Genomic DNA, 15912 nt, shown 5'->3' with positions numbered 1-15912 from the left:
CAGACTGCAGCATTACACAAAATAAGTTGTTAAAACAGCATTTTAACTAGAGATCCAAAAACTAAACTCCTTTTAGCAATTAACAGCTTTGAGGAAAGCCACTCTGGCTGATAACAAGCATTTTGTTAAACTGCACAGTTAATACAGTCTCGTTTTCCATTAAATCCTTTCTCATACAAACTCACTGCTATCCAGTGAGAGGAGTAATCAGACTGAAACATTTTCAACAGCTAGGGCACCTACAATACCTCCCACTGTGCTCATTGGTTCATGTTCAAGAATAGGTTAGTTCATGCTGAAACTTTTTGTTTGGTGACAATAAAATTTTCCTTTCATCTTGCCACCTAGTTTTTTAATAAACTTCTAGGGAGTCTTTTTTTGCAACCACTGTCCTGTAGTCCAATTAGACCACAACTGGACATCAGAAAATAAGTTCATATTGAAGAAAACTGAAGAAGGGATGAACAGACAGTCTGAAATACAACACAGCAGAGATGAAAAAGTCTAAGAGGTTCCTGGCATGTGTGGAAGATGACTTCCTGACACAGCTGGTGAGGGAACCAACTAGGGAAGGCATCCTGCTTCCCTTTTGTTTGTGAACAGAGAAAGACTTGTGGGTGATGTGATTGCTGGGGACTGACTTAGGCATAGCAGTCACAAAATCATGGTTTTCACTTCTCAGAGAAGAAAGGAAGGGGGTCAGCAGAACTGCAACCTTGGACTTGCAGAGGGCAGACTTCAGCTTGATTAGGTGACTGGTTGACTGACTCCCTTGGGAGGCAGTCCTGATGGGCAAAGGATTCTAGGACGGCTGGATATTCTGCATGAAGGATATCTTAAAGACACAGGATTAGAATTCAGAATGAAGCCTCTGTAGTCCAAAGGAGAACGTTTAGTGACCTGCTACACCAACTAAGACACACACGTCTATGGGGCTAGAAGGGAACCACCCACAGGTACTGAGAGAGCTGGTGCATTACTTACCAAGCCACTGTCAATAACTTACCAGCAGCCCTGGCTAAACAGGGAGCTCCCTGCTGACTGAAGATTTGCAAATGTGACAAGAAGGGCTGGAAGGAGGATCCAGGGAACTATAGGCCTGTCACCTGGACCTCAGTGCTCAAGAAGGTTATGGAGAAGGTAGTCTTGAGCACCACCACACAGTACACACAGGACAGTTCAGGCCCAGCTGGCATGGGTTTATATAAGACAGATTCTGCTTGACTAAACTGACCTCCCTCTGTGACAAGGTGGTCCACTTAGCAGATGAAAGAAAAGGACATGGATGTTGTCTACCTAGACTTTAGTAAAGCCCTTGACACTGTTTCCCACAGCATCCTCCTAGAGAAACTAGCTGTTCACGGCTTGGAAGGTTGTACTCTTCACTGGGTAAAAAACCAGCTGGATGGCCAGGCCCGAAGAGCGGTGGTGAGCAGAGTCAAATACAGTCCATGGCCGATCACAAGTGCTGCTCTCCAGGGCTCAGATTTGGGTCCAGTTCTGTTAAATATCTTCATCAATGAGATCAAGGGCACCCTCAGTAAGTTCACAGATGACACCAAGTTGGGTGGGAGCATTGCTCTGCTGAAGGATAGGGAGGGTCTGCAGAGCGATCTGCACAGGCTGCATCAATGGGCTGTGGACAATGGTATGAGATCAACAAGGCAAACTGCCAGGTCCTGCACTTGGGCCACAACCACCCCATGTCAATGCTACAGGCTTGGGGAAGAGAGGCTGAAAAGCTGCTCGGTGGGGTTGTAGCTGGGCTTGCCTCAGTGGGACAGCGCTCCAGAACTGATGAAGACTGGGAGGCCTCCTGTAATCCCAGGGTGAAATCGGTGTGCTCGGCTCGCTCCCTGAAATGCCTGTACGCCAATGCGCGCAGCATGGGAAATAAGCAGGAGGAGCTGGAAACCTGTGTTAAGTCAGGAGATTATGACCTAGTGGCTATTACAGAGACGTGGTGGGACAGCTCACGTGACTGGAATATAGTCATGGAGGGCTATGTCCTTTTCAGGAAAGACAGGCCAGCCAGGCGGGGTGGTGGGGTCGCTCTTTATGTGCGAGAGCAGCTACAATGCGTTGAGTTCTGTCCGGGGACAGATGATGAGTGAGTCGAGAGTCTGTGGGTGAGAATTAAGGGGCAGGCTGGCAGGGGCGATACTGTTGGGGGGGTCTGGTACAGGCCACCGGATCAGGGTGAGGAAGTTGACGAGGCCTTCTACAGGCAGCTGAGAGCGGCCTCACAGTCACAGGCCGTGGTCGTCGTGGGGGATTTTAACTTCCCTGATGTTTGCTGGAAGGACTACTCGGCAACCCAGCCGCAGTCCAGGAGGTTCCTCCAGTGTATGGATGATAACTTCCTCATGCAAATGGTGGATGAGCCAACCAGGAGAGGTGTGCTGCTGGATCTCATCCTCACTAACAAGGAGGGTCTGGTTGAAGGAGTGAAGGTTGAGGGCTGCCTTGGTTGCAGCGACCACAAGATGGTAGAATTCAGGATCTTCTGTGGTAGGGTCAGTAGAATAGCAAGTAGAATCGCAACCCTGGACTTTAGCAGGGCAAACTTTGGCCTCTTCAAGCGATTGCTAGGGGAAATCCCGTGGGCTAGGCTGCTTGAAGGGAAAGGGGCCCAAGATAGTTGGTTGACGTTCAAGGACTGCTTTTTCCGAGCTCAAGATCGGAGCATCCCGACACGTAGGAAGTCAAGGAAGAGGGTCAGGAGACCTGCGTGGCTAAATAGGGAATTGCTGGGTATGCTCAAGTGGAAGAGGAGAGTTTACAGGTCATGGAAGGAAGGGCTGGCCACTTGGGAAGAATATAAGGCTGCTGCTAGAGGATGTAGGAAAGCTGCTAGGATGGCTAAGGCCTCCTTGGAATTAAAGCTGGCGAGAGGGGTCAAGGACAGCAGAAAGAGGTTTTTCAAATACATGGCAGGTAAAACTAACACCAGAGGCAATGTAGGCCCGCTGATGAACGGGACGGGTGCCCTGGTGACAGAAGATACAGAGATGGCAGAGTTACTGAATGACTTCTTTGTCTCTGTCTACTCTGCCGGAGGCAGTCCTGAAGAGCCCTGTACCGCTGAGACCTCGGATGAAGATAGGTCAACGGAGCGGTTTGCCTTAGTTGATGAGGAATGGGTTAAAGACCAGTTGAGCAATCTGGACATCCAGAAATCCATGGGTCCAGATGGGATGCACCCGCGGGTGCTGAGGGAACTGGCTGAGGTCATTGCTAGACCGCTCTCCATCATCTTTACCAAGTCTTGGGAAACGGGAGAGGTGCCTGAGGACTGGAGGAAAGCAAATGTCACTCCTGTCTTCAAAAAGGGCAAGAAGGAGGACCCGGGTAACTATAGACCGGTTAGCCTCACCTCCATTCCTGGAAAAGTGATGGAACACCTTATCCTTGGTGCCATCTTAAGGCATATCAAGGATAAGAGGGTTATGAGGGGCAGTCAACATGGCTTCACCAAGGGGAAGTCATGCTTGACCAATCTCGTAGCCTTTTATGAGGAAATAACACGGTGGATGGATGATGGCAGAGCGGTGGATGTGGCCTACCCTGACTTCAGCAAAGCGTTTGACACGGTCTCCCACAGCATCCTTGTGGCTAAATTGAGGAAGTGTGGTCTGGATGATCGGGTAGTGAGGTGGACTGTGAACTGGCTGAAGGAGAGAAGCCAGAGAGTTGTAGTCTATGGGGCGGAGTCTAGTTGGAGGCCTGTATCTAGTGGAGTGCCTCAAGGGTCGGTACTGGGACCAGTATTATTTAATATATTCATCAACAATTTAGATGAGGGAATTGAGTGTACTATCAGCAAGTTTGCTGATGACACTAAGCTGGGAGGAGTGGCTGACACGCCAGAAGGCTGTGCTGCCATCCTGAGAGACCTGGACAGGCTGGAGAGCTGGGCGGGGAATAACTTGATGAAATATAACAAGGGAAAGTGTAGAGTCCTGCATCTGGGCAGGAACAATCCCAGGTTCCAGTATAGATTGGGGAACGACCTGTTAGAGAGCAGTGTAGGGGAGAGGGACCTGGGGGTCCTGGTGGACGACAGGGTGACCATGAGCCGACACTGTGCCCTTGTGGCCAAGAAGGCCAATGGCATCCTGGGTTGTATTAGAAGGGGGGTGGTTAGTAGGTCGAGAGAGGTCCTCCTTCCCCTCTACTCTGCCCTGGTGAGACCTCATCTGGAATATTGTGTCCAGTTCTGGGCCCCTCAGTTTAAAAAGGACAGGGACCTGCTGGAGAGAGTCCAGCGCAGGGCAACTAAGATGATTAAGGGAGTGGAGCATCTCCCTTATGAGGAAAGACTGAGGGAGCTGGGTCTCTATAGTTTGGAGAAGAGGAGATTAAGGGGTGACCTTATTAGTGTATATAAATATATAAAGGGGGAGTGTCACGAGGATGGAGCCAGGCTCTTCTCAGTGGCAAACAATGAAAGGACAAGGGGCAATGGGTACAAATTGGAGCACAAGAGGTTCCACTTAAACCTGAGAAGAAACTTCTTCTCAGTGAGGGTGACGGAACACTGGAACAGGCTGCCCAGGGAGGTTGTGGAATCTCCTTCTTTGGAGACATTCAAAACCCGCCTGGACACGTTCCTGTGTAACCTTATCTAGGTGTTCCTGCTCTGGCAGGGGGATTGGACTAGATGATCTTTTGAGGTCCCTTCCAATCTCTTACATACTGTGATACTGTGATACTGTGAAAAGGACCTGAGGGTGCTGACTGATGGTGCTGAACATGAGCCAGCTTGTGCCCAGACAACCAAGAAGGCCAATGGCATCCTGGCCTGTATCAGCAATAGTGTGGTCGGCAGGGCCAGGGCAGTGATCATCCCCCTGTACTCTGCACTGGTGAGGCTGTGCCCCTCACTACAAGAGAGACATTAAGGTGCTGGACCAGGTCCAGGGAAGGGCTATGAAGCTGATGAAAGGTTTAGAGCATAAGTTTTATGAGGAACAGTTGAGAGAACTGGGGTTGTTTAATCTGGAGCAAAGAAGGCTGAGGAGAGACCTCACCCCTCTCTACAGCTACCTGAAAGGAGGTTGCAGTGAGGTGGGTGTTGGTCTCTTCTCCCACATAACAAGTCACAGGACAAGGAAACGGCCTCAAGTTGTGCCAGGGGAGGTTTAGACAGGATATTAGGAAAAATTTCTTCAATGAAAGGGTTGTCAAGCACTCAGACAGGCTGTCCTGGGAAGTGGCTGAATCACCATCCCTGGAGGTATTTAGAATACACACAGATGTGGTGCTTAGTGACACAGCTTACTGGTGGATTTGGAAGTGTTAGGTTAACAGTTTGACCTAATGATATTAAACAGCCTTTCTGACATAAGCAATTCTATGACAAATGCTTGTTGTGATGCACAAAACCCTTCATGCATTGAATACTTCTTGTCAGACTTGCTTTAAGAAACAAAAATCAATATTCATTCTCAGGTAACTTGACTAGCACTGAGTTATCAAGCCATTTTCTCTCTTACACACTTCCTCTATTTCTCCAAATCTTTAATTTCTTACTAAACAAGAGGATGTACTGAAGTGGAAAAACATATTTTCTGCTTTCCCTAGCGCACAGTCTGGCAGCTGAGGTTTTTTTCATAGTGGAGAGAACTGGACAGAAATTTCCAAAGGCAGAAGAATCATCCTTCTCCCTCACAACCTGAGCAGCTGGTCTGTGTGTAAAGCTGTTGCGTAAAAGCAGGCACTGCTGTTATCCCAGTTGGTCTTGCTCTGCCGTCTGCAATGGATCCATTTTCTGAGGAGACTCAACATGACATCACAGATAAAGTACACTCTACAAATGCCTACCTGGTTGAGACCCTCAGCAGACTTAAAAGGAACAATTAATTTTGGTATATTAACTGGGATCCAACCAACTGCTGTTCAATCCTAGGCTTTAGAAGGTTGCTGTACTTTTGCACATATTCAAATGCAAAATTTCTCACAGCTGTGAAATTTAGGTTAAATCTGGTCAGTCACTAGACAACAGCAGACTGGGTCTTCAGATGATCCTGTTTCAAAGGATGAAATAAAACACAAAATACAACGAGGTCCAAAATATCATACCTGATCTGCCCTGAATCCATTAATATCATCCATTTAATACTATTAAATTCCAGTAATGTTCTTCTAATACAGCTTTTTGAGTGTAACTTCCTGAAGTTTTAGAAACAGCAAATATAAAGACGTTTTTCATACAGCACCAAATAACCCTCTTAATTTTCACCGAAGTTAAAATCTTTACATCTTTCACATACACATGGCAGCTGATGGAGCATAATAAAAACAGCAGTAGTTTGCCATACTACAGGAACCTACTCTGAAGGAGCAACACACTTTTGCAGCATGTTTCAGATGTACCAGATGGCAGCAGAAACCTACTGAGGCCTCTTAATGGATACAGCTCTCTTTTCAGCTCCGCTGTCCAGTCCTCCTTTGGCTTAGAACAGCTTGAAGTAAGCACTATAAGGAAATATTCCATTACTGCATGAAGCTTATTGCTGAAGTGGATATTTCTAAATCAATATGCAGAATTAATTCACTCATTCTTCACTTTCTCCTAACACAAAGAACAATCAGTTACTAGTTGGATCATGACAGGAGGCAAAAAGGGCTGAAACACTGCTGTTGTCTCAACAGGATTAGTGCAAGTACAGGATGATGAGGAAAAAATTGTGATAAGGTCAAATACACTCAGCAGAAATAGTACTCAGAAAGGCTGATAGCAATAGGGGAAAAAATAGGCAATGAGCATACTCCAAAATGTTTTAAGCTTAAAAGCACTGTAACATGGTGAAATCTGTCATATTTTCAAGGAGCTGAAGATGTTTGCCCAAACTATTATTTTAGGATGACAAAAAAAAAAAAAAAAAAAATTCAAACCTCAATCTTTGAATAGCAATAAAATATTCTGAATGAACTCATGAGTCAGGCACCTAGCATTATAAGGTGAAAGCATTAGAAGTTTGAAACATTTATAATTAACTAAAGACAAGGAAACATGAAACAACCTAAATAAGCTGAATTCTGAGAATATATGGAGAATTTGACCTAAATTTCTTGGGTTAAAACTTAAAACAGGGGAAGTTTAGATTGGATATAAGGAAGAAGTTCTTTACTGTGCGGGTGCTGAGGTACTGGGAATGGGTTGCCCAGGGAAGTTGTGAATGCTCCATCCCTGGCGGTGTTCAGGGCCAGGTTGGACAGAGCCTTGGATGACATGGTTTAGTGTGAGGTGTCCCTGCCCATGGCAGGGGGGTTGGAACTTGATGATCCTAAGGTCCTTTCCAACCCTAATTATTCTATGATTCTACGATTCTATGGCTAGAGAGTGTGTCTCCAATACTGTCCTGCAAAATTCTGCAGCAGCTGGTGGAGTGGAAGGTCAAAGGGGAAAATCTTGCTAACAAATAACATCATTTTGTGTCTTTTTCTTCACTAAAACTTATTGTCGAGTGCTCCTATTAGGGTAATGTTACTGCCCTCTCCACATCACCTGCAATGGTATCCACCAAAATTGGATACCGTGCTTTCAAAATAGGTTCCACCCATCAGAAAGGAGAAAAGAAAGGTTACAAAGTTCCCCAGGAAGTTCCAGAAGTGAACACCAAAGTTAGACTGGGGTCACAGAGAGGCACTTGTTTTCACATTACTTCCCTTTTCCCAGAAATGCAGATACCTTAAGTGACAATGATTTATCCATAAAATAACAACAAAAGTTTTCATAACACAAAGACCTTCTTGACCATTAATCACTATATAACTTTCATTCACCGTGAAACCAGGAAAAGCCAGTAAACTGGCCTTCCAGATAGAAAAGAAGTTTTTGACCCCCAAAATCTCAAAAGATGTTAGTAAGACAAAAGATCTACTTACAGACATACTTCCAGTTTTTAAACTCTTTACAACCAATTTGCTAGCAGCATGAAAACAGAATTTGAATCCTAAAGTACCAGACGTTACATAAAAGTGGATGATTATTTAAATTACCTTTTTGTACACCCACAGTTAACTCGTATCTTTTTTCCTAGTCTGACCCTTCAAAAAATTGTTTAGCCTTCTGATTGATATCAAATACCATTACAGAATCACTCAATACTGACTTAGCTGATGAAGACTGGTTAAAAGCATAATATACAAAGCCATTCCCTAAAAATGAGAAATACAGGTTTTTATTGATATTTGGTAAGTAATAGGAGGAGTAAGCTTTAAAACATGCCATGATCATTACCAGGAATACAAAAATAAGCAGACATTCATAAACACCAATCCAAAATCAAAAGCCAAGAGTATGTGTTATTTAGTTATCCATGGTAACAAAAGGAAAAGATTCATACCTGCACCTGGAATGATTGCCAACTTTGTTTCAACTAGACCCATTTTAGCAGAAGAGGCTAAAAACAGAACGTAAATGAGTTCTTATTATGATCGATAAGAAAAAACTTAGCAAAATATGTAGTAACGACCTACAAGACTGTTGATTTATTACATTTCCTTTATAAAGAACAATAAATCACCTAAAAAGCATTTGTTTATGAAAATATTTAAATAGATTTAACCTTTGGTAAAAGACCCAACTACTTCCATCAAAGCAAGCTCTGTACCTTGTTAATTTTCACATTGCAAGTAATCAATTACAGTGATTAAGAGACTTACTTGCAAAATGTAAAATACTAAAATAAAAAGATTGTTATTATCTGAGATCTCAAAAAGGGGCAGACTTCAGTATCTGATTATTATTATGAATTCTTTAGCTGACAGAGTATTTTCTAAGGGTCAAACAGCATCATATACCCTACGTTACTGGCAGCTGTTCGGGAACAAGTTTCCATTTACTTTTCAACAAATGGCTTTACGGTTCTAACAGCTGGATGTGTCAAGGTTCCTCTTTTCAAGTGCTGCTGACACTTTTCTTTTATAACAGCTTAATGGCTTGTGTAATAATATTCTCACTAACAACTTTTGCTTTTTCCCTGCAACCTGTTTAGATAAAAATCAAATCTCCATCTAGAATACTTCAAACACAGAAGAGAATACTTAAATTACTAAATAAAGTATCAAACCACTAAATAACCCTTCTAGCAATACCGGTAAAACAAATGTCATAATAAAATAAAACATGTAAAGAAAACAATCCAGCTATCAGTGATAAATTGTTTGAAATTAAACACTAGCAAGTACTTAGATAGGTTTCTGCTAAATCCCTTTAAAATAACTGGTTAGAAACAACATCAAATACAAAATAAGTTTTATAAAATTGTTGCCAAAACAAGGATTAGTCAAGCCATCTGCAACACTAACAATCCATGTCCTATAAGCAAGATTCAGACCTACCTGCCACTCTTATATCACAGGCTAATGCAAGTTCTAGGCCACCACCTAATGCAGCTCCATCTATTGCAGCAATAGTAGGTACAGGCAGATTAGCTGAAAAAGAAAGTACCTATTAATTTAACACTGGCCTCACAAAGAACATATCTGAAATACCATTTAATTACATTTTATTCAACATACAGTCATGCTATGGGAAGAAACTCACAAAACTAAGAGGGACAAAAATGTGACTGCTCAGCAACACTTTGGCAAAAATAAAATGACCCTCCTTCTATACCACTTTGTGCCTAAATAGGTTTGCAAGCCCTTTCCTCCAGCTTCTGCTGACTTCTGACAAAAATCTGAAGAGTAAACTCTAAAAACATACATAGCAGAGCTAGGCAAAAAATAAAAGAACAGTTTAAAAAGGCACATACACAAGCAGTCCCAGTTGAAATACAGATGTCTTACCATAATCAGCTGTGACACTAGCATAGCTGGAAGCTCTCTGTGTCTTAATATTCCCAGATGTGGTGTTGTCACCACTATTGCCCCTTTTCTCCAATAAGGCAGCCACTAACAGCTTAATGGAACGTGGAAAAGTTTTCAGTCTCAGATACACATGCTGCCAGTACATGTGACAGGTAGCAGAGATCCAGAAGGCCGTGTGACCATGGCAGATTTGCATTTAATTTATCATCTGTTCTGACTCGGGGAAGTCATTTAAACATTCAGCTTAAAGTACTGCTCTTCATCTCCAACAAGTTTAAGTTCTCTTCTTCCCTCTTCACACAAACTCAAAGAAGTTTGGGGAAAAAAGGTATTTTTCACTTGAGAAGTAAACTTTTTTACAGCTTCAATTAGATTTAACATAACATTTACCACAAGCTATCTGCAGTTCTAAACTACACTCAAACAATATTTCAGTAGTATATTGCAGCTACTTCAAAGATACTCAAAAGCAATTCATTAGCTGAACACATGGGCTACAGCTTGTTGAAATCTTAAGCCAACTCTTGACAGGAATAGTCCGGGTTTTTTTCAGATGTTAAAAAAAAAATGTATTTTCTTTGTTTTAATGTTTCAGCTTCTTAATTAAATGACCAGTTCATCAGTCTTACTTGGAACTGAAAAAGAAAAAAAAACTGCTGCCAAAATACAAATGAGAATCTGGTGTGAGATAATGTCCTCTGCTTTTATAATCTAGAAGGGTAATGTGAACAAAAATGACTAATTTAATGCATTAATTACAAATAATAATTCCTTTCTTTAGTGAACAAGTTCTAAATTTAGAAGTTGTGCTACCTAGCTTATCTTTTTCCTTTCTGACAGATGCACTTCAGATAACGTAATTTTAAAAAAAAAAAAACAAAAAAACACCAAACCATGACCAACAAGATGTTAATGTGCATCATCAGCATGAATAAATCTGTATACAAACAGGTAGTCTCTCACTGGGTAACAAAACCAAATATCAAATTAAATGAAAGGCTACTTTCAGCTTCAAATCAAAATCCTTTTATGATTAACAACTAATGAAAATATAACTGTTTTTAAGAAAAGAACAAAAAATTATCAATGTTTTTCAAGATTATAACAAATGCTTTAAATCAAAGTCCCTTGGGTGCTGATTTAGATCTTGATTGATTATCTGAATCAATTCCAGTGTCAAAAGAGACTACTGATTACTATCTGCAATAATCAAGCACCTGCAGTCACTTAGAAGAGCCCAAGTTAGCAACTATATGTTGCCCCACGGTATCCACCCCTTATTCCATACCATTCACGTAATGCTCAGATCTCACATTTTCAATAGACCATCACTCTTACTCATATACATATATATACATCCACAGAAAGCATAGGAGACAGAGGAACAGGAATAAAATCTCCTGTTTCTCAATTTACTTTTTCTTAGTTATATGGGAAGACAACTCTCATTCCAGCAGGGCCAAGCTGCTGACTGAAACTCATAACCCCGTCACCATAACCAATCTGCCAAATAGTCTTGCAATCCAAGTTCAAGGCTGATGCAGACTGTATTTAAAGGAATCTGCCTTTGCCACCAGTAAACGAAAAATAATTTGCCTGAACATGAAGGCATGGTCACTATTAATTGTAGTTTCCAGCAGTTACTGTCTGCATTTATGCTCCATTTCTCAGAGAGTAGGTATATGGAGCACTATTTACACAACTTTTGCAGTAGTCCAAGGCAGACTACTTTTCCTATGATAAGTAACTTCCAAATTTAGCTATGGTACAATTTCAGTAGGCTATTACATACAGAGCATTACAAATCAGTTTGCTTTCAAGAATTACGACCAGCATTCCTATCAAGAAATACTAAAATTTATAATTAAAAGGGAGAAAAAGTGGTTTGATACCATATGTTAGAATAATTGCTTCCCAAGGATATTAATTTTAAAGGATCATCTGAAGTGTCAGTTGACAATGAATGAAAGGCAAAATACAGATTTCTTTGCAATAGCTCTATGCATGCCTATCAAAATAATTAAGGAAATTAGTTCTTTTAACATGTTCTTGTGAAGCATCAGAAAAAGCAATATAGAAATAAATTATCAATTGCTCCTGATTGTAAACAGTCTCTAAGTTACTAGAACCTGTTACCAAGGGTAAAGCTTCTTGGAATATTTAAATTTTGTAGCACAAGAGGCACTTGTTCATGTTTATCTGCATGATTTTAATACACAACTGTCAAAACTGTTCAGCTCATAACAAAAGCAGAGACGATGCTTGACAGATCATGCCCCATAGCCTTAACTTAGTTGTATGCACTCAAATTTTTAGAACTATAAATTATGTAAACAGACAGCTGACCTCCACAATGATTCTACATGGCAAGGCTCATTTGCCATGAATGACAGGTAAAAAAAACCCCCAACCTCTTTAAAGCTTTGCCAGGAAGCTCAATGGTTTTATTCTCTAACATTCCACATTTTGTCACACTGTAAACAGATATAAATCTCAGGCAATTGTATTACTAACCATTAGTGCTAGATCTGAAATGGGTTTATCGATGTGCAATCACGAGATGCATAGCAAAGTCTACAAAAGGAATTGTGAATATATATAAAAGGAACAAAACAAACTAGTGTAACACACACAGAGAAAAGTAGACCATATACACAGATTGATGCTGTTAGTAGTAGTGAAAAAGAAAGACTAAGTAATCAGCAGTGTTAAACTGTAGGTTACAGAACTGCACTTTACTGTGGTACATCAAAGTGTGGCCATTAAAATAGGAAGTGCTCTAAGTAACAAACCAGTTCATGCGATTAATTCATAAAGGATTACTTCACAGACCTACTGTATTGTAAAACATTCTGCCTATTCTGCAGATACACTTCCATTCTCTATATCAAACAAGTGTCCAGAGAAAAGCGAATACTCATGTTCTAATATAACATCAAAGCTTAATGATATTACATAAAAGGAAGGTTCTATGTAGAGTAACGAAAAAGAAGGGCCCGTTTTAGTATACATCAGTGCTAAGTCAGCAACAGAGCCAGATATAAGACAAAAATGCAGTGCTATATTCGAGATCACAGAAGTAGAAAGAGAGGCCTGACTAGGTAAACAGTAGACAACATGACAAGCAGATCAAAATAATTTTTGTGTATTAAGTTATTTGAGGAATAAGTTATTACAACAGAAGGTGATATCACCTGTATAAAAAGACACTTACTTAATGGGCAGTCAAGACATAATACAGTTGAAGTGACCAAGAGGGAAACCAAAGAACTAAGAAATGAATGGTATGTAAAAAACTTCAATAAGAGAAACTAAACATAGTAACATGACACAGTTAATTAAGTCAAATAAACCCATAAAAGCTCAAAGAAAGTCAGAAAAGTTAGAAAATGTTATATAAGCAGTATAAAGAAATGGGCCTGTTTCCTACTCCATAGTAACTGTGGATCTTCAGCTCAACTTCAGGAATGCATTCCTGGTAAACATATATATTACATGTAGCTTTAGATAAGGCTGACCAGCAGACTTGGGATGCCTCCAGCTTTCCTCTCCATTACTGAAAGACAGAGTAGAAGAAGATAAACTCTCCTCGATTTTGTCATCAGTACAGACTATCACAGGAGAAGGACTTTACACTTAAGCACATAAAACCACATGTGATGTGGGAAGCATTCTCAAAGAATCACAACTATTTTTGAAGCAGGTAACTGTTATTTCATCTTCAAGTAACTTTCCACATGATGCCCGCTACTGGTGACTAACAAGGGATTTCCCTTCTGCTTAGAGATGATTATATGATGAATTGAAAGACCAGCATATGAATACAGGCACCAGGTCTGGAGGATTCGATCAATAAATGGTTTCTCAGATGTGTGTCACAAAGACCACACAGCTGATTCATATTATTGCAGTCACTGACACTCATCAAACAGAAAGCAGAAGTTGCCTGGATTCTACTGACCTGAGATGTACATGACTATTTAATCCTCTGACTAATTCAGTAAAAAAGTTCTTAAAAAATTACAGATATGTAAGATACCATCTGAGAGGAAATTCAATTACACTTGATACTTTCTTCATAACTATCTAGCAGCCTTTCTGTACTCCTGCACAACACCTCCAGTATTGCTTCCTATAGCTGGGTATAGAAGCTATCATTAAAGATCTGGAAATCCAACAGTCTTAGGATTCGATTTCTCTTAAAGCAAAAGGTCTGCATTGTTACTTCAGCAACACTTGCACTTCATGATTCCCATGAAGCAGGAGAGAGAAGTCCTTGGAAGACCTTTCATTCAATAATGCACAAATTATATATCATCCTAAAATATAATTAACTGCTACTTTTGACATACTCTTGCACACACAAAGACAAGTGCTTTCAATTCAGCTAACCACAGCAGTCAGAAGTTGGTATTTAGGAACATTCAAATGAGGCCCCACTTCAAAGTATGTCTTTTCAAGTATTCGATATGAAAGACTAAAATGACAGTCATCTTAACTGCCATTACTATTCTTCTGGTGCCCTCCTGTACCTGGATAACATTGAAAAAAGTCCCTATATTTCATCTTTCTTCTTACTTCAGTGACCTCTGGCAATCTATCTTTGGAAAGAACAATTATTCAGATGTAAATCAGAAGCTAGTCACTACCTCTAGCACCTACTGAACTAGATTCATAAGCTTGATTTGGCTTTTATTACCAACAGCCAGCCATTAGTCCTCAGAATTCTTATTTCCCAGTACTAAAGGAAAAGAAAGTAGTGAGAGTACTCCTCTCAAAAACTGGGTCTCCAACAATATAAAAGAGTTCCCAGAGAACGAAGAAATAGATTGTCCAAGCTATTTATTCCACACATAAATTTCTGATTATTTGACAATTAAGGGCGATCAGTGCACAGCTTACTACAACTACCAACTTCAGGGGGCATTTGTAGCAGCTCATTTTTTCCTTCTGAATAATGGATTTCATAAAACATAAAGCAAGAAGGATGAAAAGCTTAAAAATACCTTGCATACTGTATCACATATATTACCAAAGGAAAGTATGTTATAAAAAGTAAGGGATTTATAAAAAGCTCCACAATTCATTATCTAACTAAAAGCAGACAAAGAAAGTTTGGCAAGTATCTGCCTACATGTGACTGCAGTTCATGAGAAACCTTTAAATCACGTAACGGCGACCTGCATGAATGCCCCTCACAGTAAATGCTCCCTGAACCTCCCATGTTTCAATTTGTGCCCATTGCCTCTGGGACTACCTTCATCTTAACACTCCCACCCCCCCTTTAGGTATTTATCCCATTGATGAGATCACCCCCGGAGCCTTCTCTTCTCCAGGCTGAACAATCTTAGTTCACTCAACTTTCCCCACAGTACAGATGCTCCAGTCTATTCATCACCTCCATGGCCCTTCACTCGTCTACCTTCAGTAGCTCCATTTCTCTCCTGTCCTGGGGAGCCCAGAACTAGGCACAGTAGTCCCAAGTGTGGCCTCACCAGTGTTGAATGGAGAGGAAAGATCACCTCCTTCAACCTGCTGGTGACACTTGTCCCATTGCAGCCCAGGACACCATTAATATCCTTTGCTGCAAGGGCACAGTGCTGGCTCATGTTCAACCTAGTGTCCACCAGGACCTGCAGGACCATTTCTGCAAAGCTGCTTTCCAGATTGTTAGCTCCCAGCATGTATTGGTTGTTCATCCTCAGGTGCAGGACTTTGCACTTTACTTTGTTGAACTTAACGAGGTTCCTGTCAGCCTATTTCTCCAGCTCACTGAGTCCTTCAAATGATGCACAACCCTCTGGTGCATCAGCCACAACTTTCAATTCTCTATCATCAGCAAATTTGCTGAGACACCACCATCTACATTATTAATGATGTTAAACAGGACTGGAACCAGTACTAGCCCCTGAGATAGATATTGCTGGCTAGGGACTTCCAAGTAGATTTCATGCTGCTAATTATTTTCAAAAAATAAAAGGGCATAAACTATGCACTTTGCATGTCAAGTAGAGGCAGCCCCTGGGCAATTACAGTAACTGACATATTCTTTATAGTAGGAACATTTTATTCACAAAATTACACTTTCAC

The 15912-nt window shown here is 41.1% G+C and overlaps 1 protein-coding gene across 1 annotated transcript in view; it reads right to left on the bottom strand.

The window, feature by feature from the left end:
- Positions 1-15521, bottom strand: part of LOC133224865 (methylglutaconyl-CoA hydratase, mitochondrial-like) — a 75680-nt gene extending 60159 nt beyond the window's left edge. The window contains exons 1-3 of the mRNA XM_061376693.1: positions 15345-15521; positions 9352-9460; positions 8355-8411 (exon numbers count right to left, since the gene is read on the bottom strand). Coding sequence (XP_061232677.1) covers positions 8355-8411; positions 9352-9460; positions 15345-15521 — 343 coding nt within the window. The remainder of the gene's footprint in view (positions 1-8354; positions 8412-9351; positions 9461-15344) is intronic.
- Positions 15522-15912: the final 391 nt, after the last annotated feature.

Source organism: Neopsephotus bourkii, unplaced genomic scaffold, assembly GCF_033783945.1.
Source record: "Neopsephotus bourkii isolate Nb327-2 ecotype Australia unplaced genomic scaffold, CSIRO-AGI_Nbou_v1 NB_1732, whole genome shotgun sequence".
NCBI lineage: Eukaryota > Metazoa > Chordata > Aves > Psittaciformes > Psittacidae > Neopsephotus > Neopsephotus bourkii.
Note: the sequence above shows the minus strand (reverse complement) of the source record. Positions and strands in the feature narration are given on the sequence as shown.